Source organism: Phasianus colchicus, chromosome 6 (assembly GCF_987193195.1).
Source record: "Phasianus colchicus chromosome 6, bPhaCol1.hap1.1, whole genome shotgun sequence".
NCBI classification, from domain to species: Eukaryota; Metazoa; Chordata; class Aves; order Galliformes; family Phasianidae; genus Phasianus; species Phasianus colchicus.
The window spans coordinates 16004007-16024945 of NC_143441.1; the positions used below are offsets into that span (position 1 = coordinate 16004007).

General features: G+C 40.6%; 1 protein-coding gene across 4 annotated transcripts in view; it reads left to right on the plus strand.

Annotated features, from left to right (window-relative positions):
• The first annotated feature begins 4354 nt into the window (after nucleotides 1–4354).
• The window catches only part of TOP2B (DNA topoisomerase II beta), a 61231-nt gene continuing 44646 nt past the window's right edge, over nucleotides 4355–20939 (plus strand). For 2 of the 4 annotated variants that reach the window (XM_031590232.2, XM_031590233.2), the window contains exons 1-2: nucleotides 4355–5104; nucleotides 19284–19457. In XM_031590232.2, the coding sequence (XP_031446092.2) occupies nucleotides 5048–5104; nucleotides 19284–19457 (231 nt within the window). In that variant the 5' untranslated portion in view covers nucleotides 4355–5047. The remainder of the gene's footprint in view (nucleotides 5105–19283; nucleotides 19458–20939) is intronic. The other 2 variants (XM_031590234.2, XM_090142546.1) reach the window with 1 other exon arrangement.

Below are 20939 nucleotides of genomic sequence, written 5' to 3' on the forward strand. Positions count from 1 at the left end.
GTTAATCATGTAACAAACTGAAGATGGTGTATCAGAGGGGATAAGATTTTAGTTCAGGAGAGCAAAGTTCTATCTCTAGACATTTCCCATAACAGTGAGATTTTCTGTTGGCTACAACAGTTATCACTTCTCTCTCCACAAATTCAGTATGCCCATGCCTTCTATAGTAACAACTCTGTCACCTTCTTGTCATCCTAAGAATGAGCTTAACTCTATCAGCAAGCAGCCTTGATATCCTCTCTGGATACACCGTGCATGTCTTCTGGCTGGAATGCTAGCAAATCACTTTTTATGGGAATTTTGGATGGGCAAGAATAGTCTCACTGGGCATATTTTCTTGCCCAAAAAGTGCTGGGTGAACTGCTAGGAACAAAACTATATGCCTTAGCTGAAAGAAGAAATTGCTCTTCTGAGGATTGGATGCATGGGGACAGGAGAAAGAGAGATGTGTTTATCACAGAGAAAAGCTACCCAGTTGAGTGAAGTCTAGCATGCTTCACTGTTTACCATGAGCTCAGGGGACCAGAGATCTTCTGAAGAGTGTGTCATCTCCAGAATTTCACTGGATGCTTGCATTCTCCAAACGATCTCCAATCCAATTAGCAATGCCATCATGCAGTTGGTGATCCCCAGCCTCCAAGTAATTGCACAAGTCTGCCTCTCAGCTAAGTAACACTACTCTTGTCTGTTTCTGTGCTTTGTATGTTCAGAATAGATCTCTGGAAACACTGTCCTCTCTATTCTGTCATTCTGTCATCTGGATCTTGTCACTGCCCCCCAAGAATAGTTTAAGACCAAACTAATGGTAAGAAGGCTAAATGGACTTTGATACTAATGCATTTCTAGTCACAGATAAGTATTAAATGTTAAGAAGGTACATGAGCTTGCTATCCTGCAGCAGGGATGATGATGTGACCCAGAAGAAAGTAGGGTGGATCAGTTCAGTCATCTCAGCTGTGTGGTGGGGAAATCCAGGCATGGTGCCCTGGGATCCCTACTTTTAACACTGAAGCACTTCTGCAACCTTACGTGGGCCTTCTGCTAGGTCCAGAAATGCCAGACCCCATCAGCAGTGCTCACAGTGCTCCAGAAAGTTTTCCACACCATAACAAAGGTGAAGTAGTTAAAATGTCAGTTATAGGGAACTAACCAGAGGGTGAATAAGTGTTTAAACAATCCAAACCCTATGCAAAATTGGCCCCAAAATGGCACTTGGAGGATGAAGATGAAAATAGCAAGTTAATATTGTTAGATGATCAAGCAATAGGTAGACTTTTCGTAACTGTCATGGAACTATGATCTGAAATTCAGTTAAGAGTCAAGTATGAGTATGTTGATTACTATCATACTATCACAATCCTTCTCCAAGAGTTGATCAGTTATTTAATGAATCACAGTGACGTTTTAAGATGCTGTAGAATATGGAAACTTTATTGCAAATGTTAATATTTGATATTACAATATATACTATTACAACTATATACAATGCAAAATGTATAGCTTTATCAGTGTCGACTTAGTGACATAAGTTTTTAGAACATTATAAATTACATTTTTTTTCTGTGCAGTATGCAGAAAACAGCTGTGATCACTTATTTAGGTAAGTGGTTGTATGTGAACATATGTTCTCAGAGTGGGTAAGCGTACATAGTTTCACAAATAGGCAACTTTTAAGTCTTGTGCCAGAAAAGCTGCAGAGAAATCAAAGTTTTATTAAACAGCAAGTATATTTGAATAGAAGCAGCAAATTATTTGTAATAGAAATATTTATAGATCATACATGTGGCTGTCTTACAGCTAAAATAATTACTGCAGTTTAGACTTCAGTAGAAAGAATGGAAATTCAGGAAGGGAGAGATCTGTGCATTAAGACATTCATTATACACAAAGTAATGTTTCAATAAATACTTTGCTTACTAAAATCAAATACTGAAGCCAGTTGTAAAAGTGGTTTAAGTTGACACTTGTTACAAAAATCTGTAGGATACTTGTATTCATGTTGTAGTCTCCACTGGGAAGATGGGCAAGCCTCCAATGAACAGAAGGAAGAATTTTGTTTAACGTCTTACGTGGATTATTAATTTAAAATAGCACTCAGTATGTGTGAACTATTTCACAAAAACTGATAGGATGTGACTGGGATAGGTAGCATCCAACAAAGAAATCCCACTGCTACTGGAATGTTACGCTGCTTAAATTCAACTCATGCTTACATTTAATTCTATGTTTTAGCAAAAATCACTTGAAATACGATGAACTGTCTTTCTTCACCTCTGAATTCCATGGAGGCAGCTCCTTGTAGTCTCTTAAGAGCACTGTCACACAGTACTCCAGGGCTAGGAATGCCACCACAAAACATACATGCAGATTCTGGATAAATCTACTATAAACAATAAGCCAAAAACACACTGACTTATGTCTGCAGTATCAGTATTATATCTGCACAGGTATCGTAGTATATGATGAGAATGAAATGAAAAGCAACTTGGACAAAATAATTTCAAATATGACTGCAGGAAATGCTTGGAGAAACTTCAGCCATTCTTTCCTTTATTTCCTTTATCAGCATGGCACATGGATTGAGCATGTCTGGCTATGCACTTCCATAAAACCTACTGCCAAGAAGAAAGGAATTCCCTCTGTCTTTCTCTGGTGCATGTAGAAGTGACTGTCTTTAAGATGGATTGCTATTTACTACTTGGCTCAAGATAAGGGAGCAAAAAAAGAAAAAACAAGAAACAAACAAACAAAAAAAACATTTGCCAGACTAAGAACAGCCTGTTTACTAAAAAGCTGAAGCTAATGAGAACACAGAACAAGCCACAAGGCTTCATGTACTATTTCTGCTCTGTGTGTTAGTGGCTCTCCACCAATGCAGAAAGCTTGGAACAGATACATGTGCTGTTTTCTCTGGTTTCTCTGATACTCACTTGTAGTTGCCCTTGTTGATTATATGTAATTCATTTTACTGACCCTACATACAAATTTGAGAGTTAGAAAAAGAATAATTCTTATCAGCAAGCCCAGGACTCTGAAGCACTGGGCAGAGCCCTGCAAATGCCAGTTTTTTGTACTGCAAAAAAACGTTCTTTCTTATCTTGCCAAAAGAAGAAGAAGCCACAGCCTACAACTCTGAGGTTCGTGCAGCTACAGTAAAACTGGGCTGGAGTAGATCACTTTAATGTCCCTTCTAGGTACGTGCTATTATTTTCTGTAACTCCTGTGCAGCATTTAGATATTAGTTTAACAGCCTTAGACATCGAGAGTAAAATTATGCTAAACAAACAAGATTTACTAGAAGTTCTTCTCATCCTTCCCTTGAGGTGTATTGGAACATTACAGCTGTCTCCTCAAAGGGAGCTGCGTGGTTTCCAATCTTTTCACTACTTTGGAAAAACATTTTGTAAAAGGAAAACCTTTGAATTTTTACTATTTGATTTTATTTTTTTCAGATACCAGCTTGTCTACTACTTTGGATGCGGTCTCACTACGAATCCCTCCTTTTGTGATTTTTGCTTTGAAACATTTTTTAAGCTTGTCAAAGTAGATCTTGGGGGAAATTTTTCACTCAGAGTGTGGTGAGGCCTTGGCACAGCAGCCCAGAGAAGTTGTGGATGCCCCATCCCCTGGAGGTGCTCAAGGCCAGGTTGGATGGGGCCCTGGACAGCCTGAGCTGGTGGGTTGCCCATGGCAGGGGGTTGGAATGAGATACTATAACCATAGTATTTAATTTTACTTTTGGTGGAAAGTGAAAGCATCTTCAAATGATGATGTCGCTGTTGTTGTTTTTTAAAAATGGCAAATATATGGGAATGAGATTGTGTGACCTAGGGTAAGGAGGTGTAATGATGGCCAGAAGAAGAGGTTGAAGCAGCAAAAGCGACCACAGTAACAGGAAAGTTAAAGTTGCAGGAGGTGAACGCCTCGGGCTGCTGCTGACTGCGGCCCATTGCAGGACAGTGGTTTAAAAACACCTGCATGGATGGGCAGCGCTCGGAGCATCGATGTGGCCGGGGGGGCGAGAAGGTGCTCGCTGACCCCTTCCCGTCTCAACACCCGTCCGAAATGAAGCCGGTTCTCCACCGGCACGTGCCTTAGGAGACGGGGAAACCGCACGGCTGCGCCCCGCCAGCCCCCACCGTTCTGCACGGGCGTTCGGCCGCCGAGGCACGGCTCCATCCCCGCCTCTCGCCCCACCGCGGCCGCTACACCGCCCCTCCCCCGCGGCGCGCGGCAGCGCACCCTGGCGGCGGCCCGCCTTCCTCCCCGTTGCCACCCGCAGTGACGTCTCACGCGGCCGCGGCTGCTCCCTTTCGCCTTTCCCATTGGCCGGCTGCCCCGCGGCCGTCCCGCCTCCCGCGCGTGATTGGCAGGTGGGCGCGGGGACGCGGAGCGGCCCGGCGGCGTCGAGAGGCCGCGGCGGCGATGCGGGCCGGTGGCCGCGCACTCATTGTCTGAGCGCGGGGCCCGGCGGCGCGGGGAGGGGAGGGGTCGGAGAAGCGGCAACGGCGGCGGGACGGGGCGGAAAGAGGAAGGGAAGGAGGGGCCGGAAGGGAAGGAGGGGCCGGGCGGGGGGCGTGCGCGTGCGTGCGTGCGGGGAGCGCGCGGGCACGCGCCGGCGGGCGCGCGCGGGAGCGAAGGCGGGGGAGGGGAGCGGGGCGATTTTGCGCTCGGTCCGCGCTCCGGGGCCTTTGTGGCTGCGGGGCCTCGGCCGGGGCGAGGCGAGCGGCGGCGGGGCGGCCGTCCCTTTAAACCAGCGGGGCCGCGGGCCCAATCGGGCCCGCCCCGCCGCCTGCCGGCCTCCGGCGGGAGCGCGGGCGGCGGACGGGCGCTTTGTGTGGGCCCCGCTCCGCCGCGCTCCCCGCTCCCTCGTTGTTTTGCTCCGCCCGGGCCGCGCTCCCGGCATGAAGTAGGAGCGGGCCGCGGCGGGAGGCGCTGAGGGGCCGCGGCGAAGCGCGAAGGGCGCGCGGGGAGGCGCGGGGTCGGGGCCGGCCCTCAAGGCTGCCTCCGTGCGCCGGCGGCTCGGCCGAGGAGAAACGGGCGGAAAATGGCAAAGTCCGGAGGAGGCGGCGGCGGCGGCGGCAGCGGGGGACTGACCTGGGTGGTGAGTTGTGGGGTTGGCGCTTCGGCGTTTGTGGGTTTGCGTTTGTTTTTGTCTTTTTGCGTCCCCTGTCTGTGTGCGCGGAAAGCGGGGCTGGCGTTTAAACGGGGAAGGAAGCGGCGAGTGAAAGGGAGCCGGGCGGGGCGGGGCGGGCAGGGGGAGCAGCAGCCCGGGCCGCGGGGCAGCGCTCAGCCCGGAGCGGAACGGTGCCTTTGTGGGCATCAGAGCTTTCCCGATCGGCTGGGACGGCGAAAGCTTCTGAGTTACGGAGATGAGTAACGGCGGCGGCCTGGAGCCGTGTGCTTGCAGATCGCTCTTGGAGTTGAACTTTGTCGTCTTCCGAAAGTTCCAACTCTGTAACAGGGCCAAGGAGGTGGGTTTTTGTAGTAAGTGAGGATGCCCTCCGCTTTTGGGAAGACCTCGGGAAGGAGGAGCGAAGATGACCTGAACGGGTCTTATTCGTCCAGTCAGTAACTTCCCTGTCAGCGTGGAGTTCAAAGTAGCATGCCTTATTTCATGTTTAAAAAGATGGTCCATCTCGATAGATGGTGAGGTGCCTGTGTCTTTAATCAGACACGTATTCTTTGCTGAGTTAGGAGCTTTAAACCCTCTTCTAAGAGGGCTTTAAACCTGTTTAAGAAGGTAATAACAAACTAGTTTTTCTGTTGTGTTTTCCTGTATCTTTGAGCTGCTGGAAAAGAACATGAACAGCATTACTGAGATAAAAGACATCCCGTGTATTCTGATGGTGGACTGCTTCTGTGGCTCTAATTATTGCGTTTAACGCTAATTCTTTTTCATTATAAAGGCTGGCGGTATGAAAAGGGATATAAAAATGTACGAGTTTCTGGGTGTGTCACTTGAAATTAGGCAGTTTAGATATGGGAACAGCCTAAGTAAAGAGGCTAAAGTTATTCTACTTTCCATTCTGTAATACTGTGTGATCTTTATCAACTGCTGCCTTGTATAGCTCTTCAGAATTAAGATTTTTATGGTACAGATTGGACCAAGTAATTGAAAGTTTCACAGCTCATAGAAGACTGCAGAATGAAGTGTGAAAACCACCGAGTAGGCATTTTTAATGAAACATGTTCCTAAACGCAATGGGGATGAAAGTATGGCGAGTCAACAGTTTCCTACAACTGGAAGTGATCACTTTTCCTTCTGTAAAGGCAGTAAAGACTGAAGTGCTTTTGTTATATCAGAGTAGTGGCAGAGAAATAATTAGATTCCAGTTAAAACCCTGCGTTGACCATTCAGAAAACAGTAGGACTTTTCCTTTCTCTCATGCGCATTTTAAGCCCTGAAGATAGGGGCCCTGAGTCAGTTCCTAAAGCCAGACCTGCTCGCTGCCATCTGCAGGACGCTGGAATATGGAAGAGCGATGTTGTTGTGGCACTAGAGTTGAATGGGGCAGCAATTAGCTTAGTGTGCAGGGAGAAAATGAGGCAGGTGCCAGTTCGTGAATAGATATGATATGCTGGCATTGAGGCTGAGGTGTACAGAGTTAGGGACAGTTTGGGACAGTTTCAACCTTCTAATTTTAATCTGTTTGCCCTATGTCTTTTACACTTCTTATTACTGTGGTGAAAGCTCTGGGGCGTTTGTTTTCTGAGTAATATATTTCTATTGTTCGTGATTTCTTTTTAAGACCAGGTGAGTTAAACAGTTGAACTGTACCGGAAGTAAATCTAGTTCTAAAGAGGGGGAACCTGTTTAAGAATTGACATGTTGATTATGTTTCAAAGTAGCAAGTCACACGGGTAATCTAATTCTCACATCTTTAGAAGAGTTGTCTGTGTGATTTGTGTGGTTGTGGTTTAAACAGTGTTCATGTTCTTATCTTCTACTCCTTAGGTAAGAATTATATGCATTTAGGAAAGAGGGTGTTCTTTAATTTACACTTGAAGTGAACTTCATGCTAGGAAGGTGCCAGGTGTAGAAGCAAGACAAATTAGGAATTTATGGAAACACAGCAAGTCATCCAGTTTATAGCTACCTAGTAGCTAAACTTAGTGTAACAGTGCTTTGAGAAATGTAACTAGCATTGGTGGGCTAGTAAGGAGGAACAAGGAGGGGTTATAGGGACACAGGACAGTGTATCCATTCAATGTGTTTGTTAGGAAAATGGTCTATCATTATAAAACTGAAAATAACTTCTGGGTAGCCTCAGATTTATGAATTGTACTACCTAGTTTTTGAGGAGCTTTATTTGTCTTCCTGCTAACTTGTTGGAATCGACTTGCAGCTCTTCACTGTTGTAGTAACTCTGTAATAGTTGGCAAAAGGTGGAGTTTTCACCAGCAGATTTGTAGTAATTATTTTTTGTGGATGATTTCCAAAGGTGACTCAGAAATGTGTTGTGAGTTAGTTACAAATGCATGGATTTGTAAATAGAGAAGTTGCTGTTGGTAAAACATAATGGCATTCTTTAATGCTAGAATAGTGTGCTTTAAGTAAGACATTGTTATTAATGTTTATAAATATGTAAAGGGTAAGTGTCAGGAGGATGGAGCCAGGCTCTTCTCAGTGGCATTCAGTGCTAGGACAAGGGGCAGTGGGTGCAAGCTGGAACCTAGGAGGTTCCACATAAATATGAAAAAAACTTCTTCACAGTAAGGGTAACAACCACTGGAAGAGGCTGCCCAGGGAGATTGTGGGGTCTCCTCTGGAGACGTTCGAAACCTGCCTGGATGCGTTCCTGGGTGACCTGATCTGGTGTTCCTGCTCCAGCAGGGGTTTGGACTAGATGGTCTTTTGACATTCTGTGATTCTGTGATCTTCAACCTTTCTGTGTGATGTTTGGATCTGATGCAAGTGAGCTGTCATAGTGGTACAATAACAGTACTTTTTAAAGTATGTCCTGTATAGTGAAAGGGAAATCACCTCAGGTACAAACACACGCCTACTAGGTGTTGCTCTGATACAGTGGCAGTGCACACAAAGCTATTGAAGTGTTTTTAAACAAGCTAAATAGTTATCTGTGGGAACGTTGTCAAGGCTCTCTCCTCAACTCTGAGAGCTATATGAACCTTATAAAGGAAAAGTGAAACTCCTGAAAGTAGTTGAAGACTTCAAACGTACCACTTCCATTTAGCAGTCCTTTGTGAAGGTGCTAGTTTTCATTCTCAGGAAACACTAGCTTGAAATGAATATATACTGAGCATTAATGTGAATTTTGTTTTTCTAGAGAAGTTTATATTGCAGATCTGCATGCTCCTTGATTAGAATGGAAAGGAAATGATATATACATCAGTTTGCTTTAGACTGGTTTGTACTTGGTTTGAGTAAATACCTGAGTTGTATAGTGCTAAGTGAAAAGATAGCAGGTTTTTAAATAATCTGAGTTCAGCTATTTGCACTTCTCAGCAGTTTTCAGAGTTATGTTGAAAATACATTTTGTTCTAATGCAAATTTTCTGTAACCAAAGAGAATATGTATGCAGTAGGATAGGGCAGTAAACTCCAGCAAACAAAAATGAACAAACAACAAAACAGCACCAATCTTCTGTTGAAGGGACCTTACCTCTCTTCAGTCGCTTCATTTGAAAACAAATACTCCAAACTGTAATAAGTGAATAGCTGTTGGTGGTATGTATATTTTCGAGGGGAAAATGGTTAGATACATGTGGATTATTTTGGTGGGGGAAGCTGTACGTGCAACATGTACATGTACTTGCCCCTTGCTAACGCTCTTGTCTATTTAGATTGTGTGTACTTTGTGAAATTTTCAAGCTAACAGAGTTGTATTAAATAGGAGGGATAAAGTCACCTTTTGAATAACAGACAATAAAAATATTCTAAGGTAGGCAGTTTAGATTTGCAAAAAACAGTTCTAATTTTCCAGAAATAGATTTTTACCTCATGTGTAAACTGTGTGTCCACATGCTAAAGCCATCTTCAAATACACATTTACATTCAATTAGCTTAAATAAGTAAATGGGAATCATATAACTGATGGATATGAGAGATTCTGTTCATAGAAGTGGTTTTTTTTAGTGTTGAACTTATTGATGCTGTTGGTCTGGAGGGACTGGGGAATCCCCTGTCACTTCAATTGCACTGTCTGGAGACAAGAGTGCCACTGCTAGGAGTAACAGACACTTTATTTAGTGAAGTGTAAGGCTGTACAGTAATAGCACTTTCTGTCCTAAGATTTCTGTCATAGGTAACAAAAACAGAGGAATGGCAACAAAAAAAAAAACCCCGACACTACCAAAACTGATGTGGATTATATCATGAGAACTTGCAAATGCAAACTGGCACAGAAAACTCAATTTTTCTCATTGGATAATTTAAAATATTAAATTTGTTGGAATGTTACCCACAAAGACAATGTTGTTCTGCTCCATGTGGGTATTTTGAGAGTCTGCAGGAGCTAATTGAGCAAAAATAAGTGCCTGTAAATGTGGTTAAACGTTTGAAGAATCCTCTGATGAAAATTGTGTGTTTGGAGACTTTGCAGTGTCCTCTTAATACATCAGTAGTGAAACTGAAGTATTTTGGAAGAATGTATTTTAGTGCTCATATCCCATATTTAAATAAAGTGAATTTTAGGTCAAGGTATGTAAAATGATTTCACAGAACTTCTAAAAAGAAGTACTGACATTTAAAATATAATTTAAAATTAAGCAACTGATGAAAGTGTTCTTATAAACATAACAGAGTAATTGCTTGGAAGTAAAGCGATAGACTTGCTCTTTATGTTATCGTTTGACTCTCTCATTCCTGAGGATCAGATCTACTGGTTTTGAAGCTTCAAAGTGATCACAAATATTTTTACTCCTATGGAACGAGTCCTTCTAAAATTACCTTCTGAAGCACATGTTATTAAACTTTTTCTGCGCTATCGGTTCATCTGGTTTCATTTAATAAAGCCATTTTAAAATTCTGTTTGTGTCTTAATTCCAATTTACATATAAATACACTTCACCACTGAGAGCGAATTAAGGCACTGCTTTTAATTTTTTTATTTAGTTAAAGAGATAAATCTGGGTATTTGTTAGAGCACACTTCTAAGTAATTGATTTTCTTTTTAAGCAAGCAAGAAAAAGAGTGTTAGCACAGCTAGCGTAAAGGCTGCCTCAGTTAGGAGGTGTTTGAAAGGTTTATGAAAAGATTTGAAAGAGGACTCAGTTGTTTAATCTACTAAATATGTTTTTTCCCCTAAATATGTTTGTGAGGTAGAATGTGAATGAGGTACTAAGCTGCCCTTAAGAAATGCTCATTTCTGGCAATATTTTTGAGAATGAGTGGGCATGGCTACGCTGAGGCATCGTATTCCTTATCTAAGACATTGAGCAGTTGTGAGAAGAACCGGTGTGTGTAAAACTGCACAGATGTCTGCCTTAGTGAGGTGCCAGAAACTCACAACTTCCTCTGTGAGGGAATCTTCAGAGACAGCAACAAAGTGTTTTTTGTCATGACAGAATCACAGGAGATGTAAGATAAGATAACACTGGGAAAACAGTAGAAAGAATGTCAAGCTCTTGCAACATGCTAACTTGATACCTTATGGTTCTGTAGGAGCAGTAATAAACCAGAGTCAGCTCCTAAACAGAAGATCTTCATCTATGAGAAACTGGAAGTCTGAGCTTCACTGGAAAGCAGCTGTTGAGTCTTAGAATACTTTTCGAAGCACTCAAACTGGTGATTTGTACCAGTGATTCCATTACTTCAGAATAAGCTGACAGGCAAAAGCCTTCAAATTTGATGTTTATTGGGCTTACTCAAGCCTTGCAGCACAAGGGCATCTAGGTGAGAACTCTGTCTCAGTGGAACCATGTGCAACACAAGTACAGATGAGAAATTTAGAATGAGCTTGATAGTGATTCAGTTATACAGAGCAGTAAGGTGCATCTTGCTGCACTAGTTGGTGGTGCTGAGCAGCATTTGGGAGAGAGGAAGTTCATTAGAGAAAGTCTTGAGACATGAGACTTGTTAGGAGTTTGCCATAGCTTTGTGCACGTTTGTTTTCTTGATGTTTTGTCTTATGATTTGGAGTGTACAGCGTAACTGATGTGGTAAAGCATTAAAAAGGGCAAATATATAGGAAAGGCTGAGTTATAAAGAAGTTATAAAGGTGCTGAGAAAGTTTTTTTTTTTATCAGTACCTCTTCATTTCTTGGCTAGTGATGGAAATATGTTTAAATTAGCTGATGAAACAGTGGACCAAACAGGTTTCTGAACCATCCACTGTACAGGTCTTTTCTGGGAAGCAACAGCACTGAAAAGATATTTCTCTTTCTACTTGAATTAAATCAGCTTAGAAACATGTATGCTAAATTCTATGACATAGTCTCCCCTAATGGAACAAGCCTTCTCCACACTGAATTCAACTAATGGAGCCTTGTTGACGTCAGCAATCAAGATGTTAGTGAGCACACAGAGTCAAGCTTGTGTGCGTGGTTCGTGCAAGTTCCCAAATTAGTTTATGAGTAAACTGTAGTTAACTTACCAAAGTTAACTGTACTAGAAGGAATTGCTTTTTTTTTCCTTAAAGTTTGAAGGGATTTCAGTGTGCTGCTTTACAGCAGAAGGTACAGTTACTTCATTCATTGGTTCCAAGCATGGCAATTCAAAGAATCTGTAGGAACACAGTCTTGTCTAGAAATAATTACTTCATATTAAACTTCTTCCTTGAGAGTCAGGGCCAGCGTTTTTTCCTTCCTTGACTCTGAAGTTTACTTTAAAAAACAGATTCTTACAAGATTAACATGTTAGCAAAGCATTTGTAGATTTAATGTTTTTAGATCCTAAGTGGACACTGTCAAAATTCAGTATTGAAATAGAGCCTGTCTCTGGGAAAATTTCATATCTCTAAAAAAACTAGTAAAATTTAGTTAACTTGTCACCACACTTCGGAAGATATGAGACACTTGGTCTTTAAGAGATAAGTATTAAAGATCAGGATGTTAATGTACTTGTGCCAAATAAAACAGCTGTTGCTGTAGTAACTTAGTAGAAATGCAATCATATTTAAAACAATACACAATTTTACTGGTCAGAAGTAATTATAGTGAGCTTTTTTTTTTTCCCTCCCACAAAAGCGCTCTATTTCACTTCTCAGATTTTATGGAAAAATCCTTTAGTTTTCCTTAAAATCTGGTTTATTGGTATATTGGATATAAAAAATTCTAAAATAGCAATAATCATACTTTCATTTAGTCTAGCTATTTAATAGGAAGAGGAAGCTGTATAACTCTAAGAATGTGGTTTCGTGTTGCAGCCAAACAATCAAATGTACCCGCTAAAAAGCATATTTTCTTTTCTCCTCTTATCCTCCCGTTCTTATCATTCTGCTCTTTTCCTTGCATCAGTACTTGTCTGATTCTCCTGCAAACTTGCTCAGGAAAATGGTCCAGCAGACAACTGCTTGCTTCTAGTGGATGAAAAATGGGAAGGGAGGAGATTCTGTTTGCTCCTTGAGCTGGTTTGTTATAAGGCTGGTTTTGGTTCCACTATATGAAGAAACAAGAGAGGAGAGAAGAAAGGAAGGAGTTCTCATTTTTGGCAACAATTAACTGTTGTGCTTTTCTGCAACCAGGAAATCTGTTGCAAGTTATTCTGTAAATGAATTATTATGACAAACATTGATGTAATGTGGTGCTTTCAGAGTCAAGAGCAAATTGTGAGGAGGAGGAGGTATAAGAAATAAATTAGGAATTCAAAGTAAACAAGCTTGTTAGTAAGCTAGAGTGTGACTAGTTCTGGATGAGGTTAATGGGTGTTCTTTCCTGAGTTACTTTTGGGGAGAATGCCATAGAGAGATTTAGTTAATGCTGCTGATGGGATGCCACGTTTTATGCAGATTTGCTCTGGTAACAGCAAACTGTTACTTCTGTGTTTTCATCTTGGGAGGAGAGCCAGAACATTTGTTAGACACAGCAGGGGAGTGGTTTCTTCTGAAACTCACTGCCTTTGTTTTTTCGTGGTGGGGGGTATTCTCAGTCAGAATTTTCTTTTGGCAAGTTGCTAGATGTTTAGGTACCAATGTATTAATCATGTATTTTTCTAAGTCGAGAAAAGGCCATTAAATCCAGTATGTGTAACACCACACTACATTTGAGTGTGTTATCCATAGGGCTACCTAGTAATTACCATATTACACTTATAATTTTTTTGAGTTATAGCACATATATATATATATATATAGTTTTAAAAGAACTGTTTGTTTGTTGTTGGTTTTTGTTTTATGTTGTTGATGTTTGTTTTTTTTTTCCCAGCTGTAAGTGGTGGAAAATCAACATCCCTGGATTCCATTACTTAATTAACCTCCCTAGGTTTTACAGCTTAATTACACTCAAGATTTACTGTCTTGTCCCACTAATTCCCCATTTTAAGGGGATGTGGGACACGTGCCACATACTTTTGTAAAGTGCTATGTGCCAAGGCTGCATTTCCCTTATAGGACAACAGTCCTTGCAAGTACGCGTAGTTGTTTTAGGAGGCTAAGCCAAATAGGCAAAACCCAGGTGGAGATACATTCACATAGTGATGTCTCTTTTGTTTGTTCATCTCTATTGGAATAGATCAAGTGTCCCTTTTGCCACCTAGTTTAAAAAAAGAAAGAAAGAAAAGGAAGAATATTTGAGACATTTGGTCTCAGTTGAAGCTGAAGTAGCTTGTGCTAAAGACATGGAAAAAAAACCAGAACAAAACAAGGAAGACTGTGTTATGGGCACAATAGGGAGACGTTTTTTGTTATACGGTGATGTATTCTGTCCATGAAATGCAACATTCAGAAAGCTTCTTGAACTAATACAGGGGAAATACTAGCTTCTACTTTGCCTTTTTTTCCTATTTTGAACTTCCCAGCTTTATATTATATACCATTCTGGAGTCTTCCTGCTTAAATATCTGTTACTATGCTGCGATTAACATAACAAGCCAATTCTTTCATGAAGTAAATGCTATAATTTTTAATTGTCTCAGTCTAATGTCATGTCTTTTTTTGCCCAGAGCAGAATTTTATGGATGAACACAATTTTTAAACACAAAGGAAGACCACACAACCCAGTTTCCATCAAAAAAGACAATAAAAAATCTGTGGTTTCATTCGTGTTCTATGTAAAAATTTCATCAAAAGGGACTGCAAGAAAAGAAAAAAAGTAAAATGTGAAGAAAGGAGATGCAAAAAACAAACTTGAGCTCTGAGGTTGATGGTAGACAGTGGAAGTAGCTAAACTGTAGCCTATTAAAGGCTACTTGGATTCTGATTCTCAAGCTCACAGAAGGAAAGAATGATTGTAGATTTTGAGTACCACTAGAAAAATTCATAGCTAAATCATCTCTAAATGAGAAACGATGCCAATATTAAAATCCACTGGAGAAAGCTTTCATTGTAGTAAAACATGCTTGTGATAACACTTTATTGTCTGATGTCAAATGACCAGAAGGTGCTATCAATTGAGACTGTTATGGTTTTTTTTTTCTGCAGAGTTACCACTATCCTGTGTTTGAAGTTTAACTGCAGGAGATTGCACAGTGCAATCAATTATTGCATTCCAAAGTAATTAAGAATGGTCACCTTGCTGGCTTACATGCACGTGGGTGTGTATATTCATGACCAACATGGAGGGTAGCTGAAAGACTCTGTGAAGTCTTGTATGTAACAAGAATGATGGAGAAGTCAAACATTTTTTAAAAAGTAGTGAAAATTGACCACATTAAGATAGTGAAACAGACACTGAAAACTATGTATGTATCTGTGTGTGTGTATATATATTTTTTCACAATAAATCAGCTAATTTTTAAATTAAAAAGTAAAAGACTTGAGCTCCTTGTGATACTTGTTTAATTCTTTTCAGGGATGTTCTCCTGAAACAACAGCTGGGGCTGTTTTGGAAAGTGTTACTGGAGCTCCAATAATGTGAATAATTCCCAGACAGGACAGCATACAAAAGTCTTTCTGAGACAATTCCAAAACATGCATTAAATATTGTCAGTTTACTACGCTACAGTTTAGTACTTTCTTGATTTTTATTTATTTATTTGTATTTCTAAAGAAAGCGGTGAGCAAAGGCTGTAGAACATGTGTCCATGGATCATAGACTCAAAGAATCATTAGGGTTACAAAAGACCTCTAAGATCATATAGTCCAACCATTGACACATTACCACCATGCCTGCTAAGCTCTGTCTGTCCCTGCCACGTCTACTGTTTTGAAAACCTCCAGAGGCAGTGACTCCATCACTTTCCTGGTCAGCCTGCTTCAATGCTTCACCACTCTTTCTTAGAAAAACTTTCCCTAATCTGCATCTCCCCTGGTGCAACATAAGGCCATTACCTTTCATCCCTATCCCTGGTTAAGTGGGAGGAGAGACTGACCCCAGTATTGGTACAGCCTCCTTTCAAATAGTTGGAGAAACTGATATGGTGTCTCCTGCACCTTCTCTTCTTCAGACTGAATAATCCCAGTTCCCTTGGCCACTCCTTGTAAGATTAGTGCTCCAGAACCTTCACCAGCTTTGTTGCCCCTCTTTGGACATGCTCCAGCGCTTCAGTGTCTTTCTTGTAGTGAGAGGCCTCACTACTACTTAGTACTTGAGCTGTAGCCTCACCAGTGCCAATTAGAGGGGGGATGATCACTTCCCTGCTCCTGCTAACAATGCTATTTCTGATACAAACTAGGATGTTTTTAGCTTCTTGGCCACCTGTATGCAGATCGTTTTCCTCCATGCAGCTTGCCAGACGCTCTGCCCCAGACGTGTAATGTAGTATGAGGTTGTTTTGACCAAAATGTAGGGCCCAGCACTTGGTCTTGCTGAAACTCGTACAGTTGGCCTCAGCCCATGCATCCAACCAATCCAGATCCCTTTATAGAGCCTTCTTACCCTCAGGCAGATCACTGTTTCTTCCCAGGTTGGTGTTGTCTGCATACTTGCTGAGGGTGTACTCAATCCTTTAGTACAGATCTTTAGTAATGATATTAAACAGACCTGGCCCCCCCATGCTGACCCTTGAGCAACACTACTTGTGACCAGTTGCCAGCTGGATTTAACTCCATTTGCACTCACCCTCTGGGTCTGGCCATCCAGCCTTTTTTTTTTTTTTTTTTTTTACCACATGAAGAGTGTACCCATCCAAGCCATGGGCTGCTAGCTTCTCCAGAAAACTGTTAAACAAAACTGTACTCTTTGACTTGACAGAGTCAAAGGCTTTATGAAAGTCCAGGTAGCTACATATGCAGCCTTTCACTGCATGCACTCATCTTTATCACTGATTGGGTGATCAAGACTGTGGGGGAGAGCATGTCAAATATCTAAACAACATTTGTGTTCTAAAAATGCCCATTCAAGACAGAATCAGGGATTCAGAGTTGGTCTTCTTTTTCAGAGTACAGCACAGACTAAAAGGGTTGGTCTGGAAATATGCCGTGCTGCAAACTTCTGATACTTGCATCCTTGCATAATAAGGCTATTTTATTTAGTTGAAGGCTTTTTGGTTTTTGTTTGTATGTTTATGTTTCAGTAGCGTGCAAGTTAAAGTTTTCACTACTTGTAGTAGTATACAAATAAAATCTGTCCTGCTCTCTGAAAATGTAACTTAAATATTATTTGTATTTAAGTGAAGCATACTGGAAAATTGTCTTTTTTTAATCTGAGGACTCAAGTCGTCAGATGACCATACTGCAAATGTGCCACAAGTACATTTTGGAAGGCTGTCTCAAAACAATCATAAGTATGCCATACTGATTGATGTACATGACAGAGGCAAGATCAGGATATGATAACTGCCAACCATGTACTTTGACTGCTTAAAAAACAAATAAACAAACAACAAACAAAAAAACCTCACGCAACTTTTGAAGAGCAATAATTGGGAGCGTAAAGAAGAGTTCCATTTGAACAAGATCCTGGCAGTCTTTCATGCCTATGGATCTTTTGCTCTCTGTATGAACTGCTTTTCCTCACTTCCCTTTCTTCAACTCTTACTTCCGTTGCATCTGAAAAACATTCCTGTGGGTTCTTCAAGGATCACAGGGTTTGTTAATGATGACTGAAGCAAGGAAAGCAATACATTGTTTTATTTTTCTTGCAAATTACCAGCAAATTAGAACAACCTAAACTAGTAAAGCAGAGCTAGCATGGCTAGGGAACCTGTAAGTGAGCTAAGAATGAGTCCTATGGAATATGACATCTTTTCTCAGAAGACTGAAAGATTAAATCAAAGATTATCATAACCAGTAAGGTCAGAAAGATATAAAAAATACAATGAAGTTAGTTGGAAGCCTCACAAAACTACTTTTATGAGATAAGGATCTCATTGTGACTGTTTGAAATGCTTCTGTTGTAACAATTCTTTTTCTCATCTTCCATGTATCAGTTAAATGTGTCTGTTTTTGAAATCTTACTTCTTTTCTGCTTGCTTAGCTGATCCATAGTGTGTATTTCTATGGTGGTTGGGGTTGGCGGGTGCTGTCATAATTTAAGACCAAATGACAGCACAGAGACCAAACTGACTTGGATGCTAAAACACTTTTATCACATATGCATGCAATTTTGTGGAATAGACAACTTTCCTGTGTAGTGATGCTCTCCTTAAGAAAAGTGAGAGTCAATGTTGTGGTTACAACTTTATGACATGTAATCCTGGTGCAGGATTATGAGGTCCCCAGGGTTCTGTCCCATTGTAACTCTGGATGCTGGCACATACTGGACTGGAGGGGGAATACTCAGTTCTCATTTGACCTGTTCAGGTTCACTTAGGGACTAACAATTTCCACTGTTCTGAGTAGAATTAAATGCTTTATTCTTATGCCTGCTTAGAGGAAAAAAACGTCATCCAAGCTTAGACAATAGAAGCTGAAAAATAGAAATTGCAGTGGTACAGGGAAAATTATCCTTGTCAGTTGTATGTTACAGGTTGGCATTTATTTGACCTCTGACTCCTATAGTTGCTTAGGATGAGGTTGCTCCTAGTTCCTGTATGCTTATATGCTTTTTTACCCTTTGCTTTCATTGCTATCCAAGGCTGCCCCATACAATAGATAGAGAAAGAACTGATGATGATACTTCCTTTCATCTGAGAAGCTTACATAGTGACTGGTTAATCCCGGATTGGAGTTTGGCCTGTATCTACTTTACAGAAAGACTTAATGGGAACAGCTAAATGGGAGTGTAATATTTACTTGAGTGACAAGTAGCTTTTGTTGTCATTTTACCTCCTATACATATATATATGCTTACCTCAAAGTTGGTTGGAAGGAAGAGGCTATTTTAAGTATTTGGCAGGAGGTGTCGGAATTTCTTGTTACGTATCCTCGCCAGGCAGGATCCTTCATGTGATTTCAAGTTTGACTGATACTCTTAAGATAATTCCAATTTATAGATAAGAATGTGTAGTCTAAAAAGTCATATCTGTTCCCAGTAGATATGCTCTTACTGTCTGAGAGCAGGGCTTTTTACCTTTGCTTACTCTGACTTTTTCTTTTGGTTTGGTTTTATTTCAGTGGGAGGACACAATTTATTAGGAAAAAAAAAACCAAAAACCAACTGTTGAAAGATGCACCAAATCTTTAAACCTCTGTACCCTCCTCAGAAAAGTGGATTAGTTTTCTGTAACATTTCTTGATCTTTCATTCAAGATATTTTCCATTAACTCCAACCACATTAGGCTGGAAATCAGTTTGCATTCTGGCAATAATCTGAATGATTTTCTGTTCTTACAGTCCTTGGTTTATTTCATCATAACTCATTCTAACTGGGATTAGATTGGGTTAAATTACCTCGTTTAGATCGGTAATGTAAATTGTAGCAGGTGAGAAGTTAGAAACCATAGGGAAAAAATTGTTAGTGTTTCTTACGCTCTAAGGAATAAGTTGTCCAAACAATGTGTAAAAGAGTAATTTCACTGTCACTGTTCTGAAGAGTACTTAGTGGTTTGGAAAAATACTTATGCACAAAATGGATGTTAAAAATGTTTAATCTGAGCAAGCCGAGTATCTTTTTAAATATAGTGTTAGTAAGTAACAAAAGTTAGAAGATGTGTCAGTTTGTTAAGAAACTGTCATGCACTCTATTACGGTATATCTCTTGAGAGGATAACTTGATTTTCATACACATAAAAATGTAGCATTTAAATTATATGGCAAGCTTTGATTGTAATATAAATCTGTCAGGATTTGTTTGTGCTTGATTGACAAGTTGAATTAATCAGGTTGATTGTTGTCTTTTTTTTAGACATTATTTGATAATCAAATCAATGCTTCAAAAAAGGAAGAATCAGAAAGTGTTAATAAAAATGACACTTCAAAGAAGATGTCTGTTGAGAGAGTTTATCAGAAAAAGACTCAACTTGAACATATCCTCCTCCGTCCAGACACCTACATTGGATCGGTTGAACCTTTAACTCAGGTAAGTTTAATTAATTGTCTTCATACCTTCTGTTATTTTAATGAGGAAATTACTGTTACCACTACTAAAAATATTCATTCAAAATTATCATACTAAAAACTATAATTATGTTTGTCTACATGTGTAAGAGCCACAGAATGGTTTGGGTTGAAAGGGACTTGGAAGATATCTAGTCAAGTCACCCTCCCAGGAGTTTACAATAACATAGTAGATCCTTTAGCTAAGAAGTCATGACAAACACTGAATTTATATTGCCACTTCAGTTCTGAGCAACTTGAGATGTCCTTTTTTTCCCATTGTTCTTTTCATGTAGTAGTTGTTAGTCCCATTAAAATAGGTCCTGAAACTGTAACACTTCTGAAATTGGTGGTTCTGGTCTCAGAATGAGTTTTCAGAGATTCCCATAAGAGGCCCCTAATATTGCTTCTTCAGAATCAGAGAATTGTAGGGGTTGGAAGGGACCTTTGGAGATCTTCTAGCCTAAGTGCCCTGCTAACACAGGTTCCCTACAGTAGGTTAAAGCATCCAGGCGAATTTTGAATATATCCAGACAAGACTCTACTACCTTTCTTGGCAGTTTGTTGCAATGCTCTGTAATCCTTAACGTACAGAAGATTTTTTTTCATGTTCAGATAGAACTTCCTATGTTCCAGTTCCTATTGCCCCTTGTCCTCTTGTCCTGTTATTGGGCACCATTGTAGAGAGCTTGGCTCCATCCACTTGACAAGGGCAGGGACATCTTTCAGTAGATCAGGTTGCCCAAAGCCTCATCCAGCACAACCATGAACACTTCCAGGGAAGAGGCATCCACAACTTTTTTGGTGTTTTTTTGAGCTGAATTTGACTCATCAGTCAAGGGCTAAGCAGCAGGACCATTCCACCATGCAAAGAGAAGCTTAGAACCAAGTAGCAGAAAGTAGATGGTGAGGACAGTGGGAGGGGAAAGAGGCTACCTGTTACAAGAAGCTTCACTTCTTGTTTGACTACCAACAGAGTAGCGAAGGAGGAAAGAAAGGTTGTTTGGAGAATTTTGGTGTCAAGTTTCATAAGCTATGACTGCTAATATTTCTAAATTAAAGGATTTGGGCATGGAAACAATATATGTTTAAGTCATCAGAGGAACTCTGAATACTTAGTGACCAGTGAATGGTAATAAGCACACAGATGTGTTTTTGGGGCTACCCTTAATTTTACTGATACAATTCTGTTTGGATAGAATCATTTCCTGTATTTGTAAGATATGCTTCCTCCCATTGTCCATGGTTGAGAGAAGCAAGCCTTAAAAAACCATCCTTGACTGCTCAATTGTATGTTATATATTTAAAAACAAAATAAAATAAAAAATGTTTACATTTCCATCAAATGAAGCACCCTTTATGACGTACCTTCATTGTATAGCCCTTTTGAGAAAGCTTGAACATGTATTTCTTAAAAACACTTATCAGAAGTGAAAGCCAGAGAGTGTACATTGGAGAGTCTGTT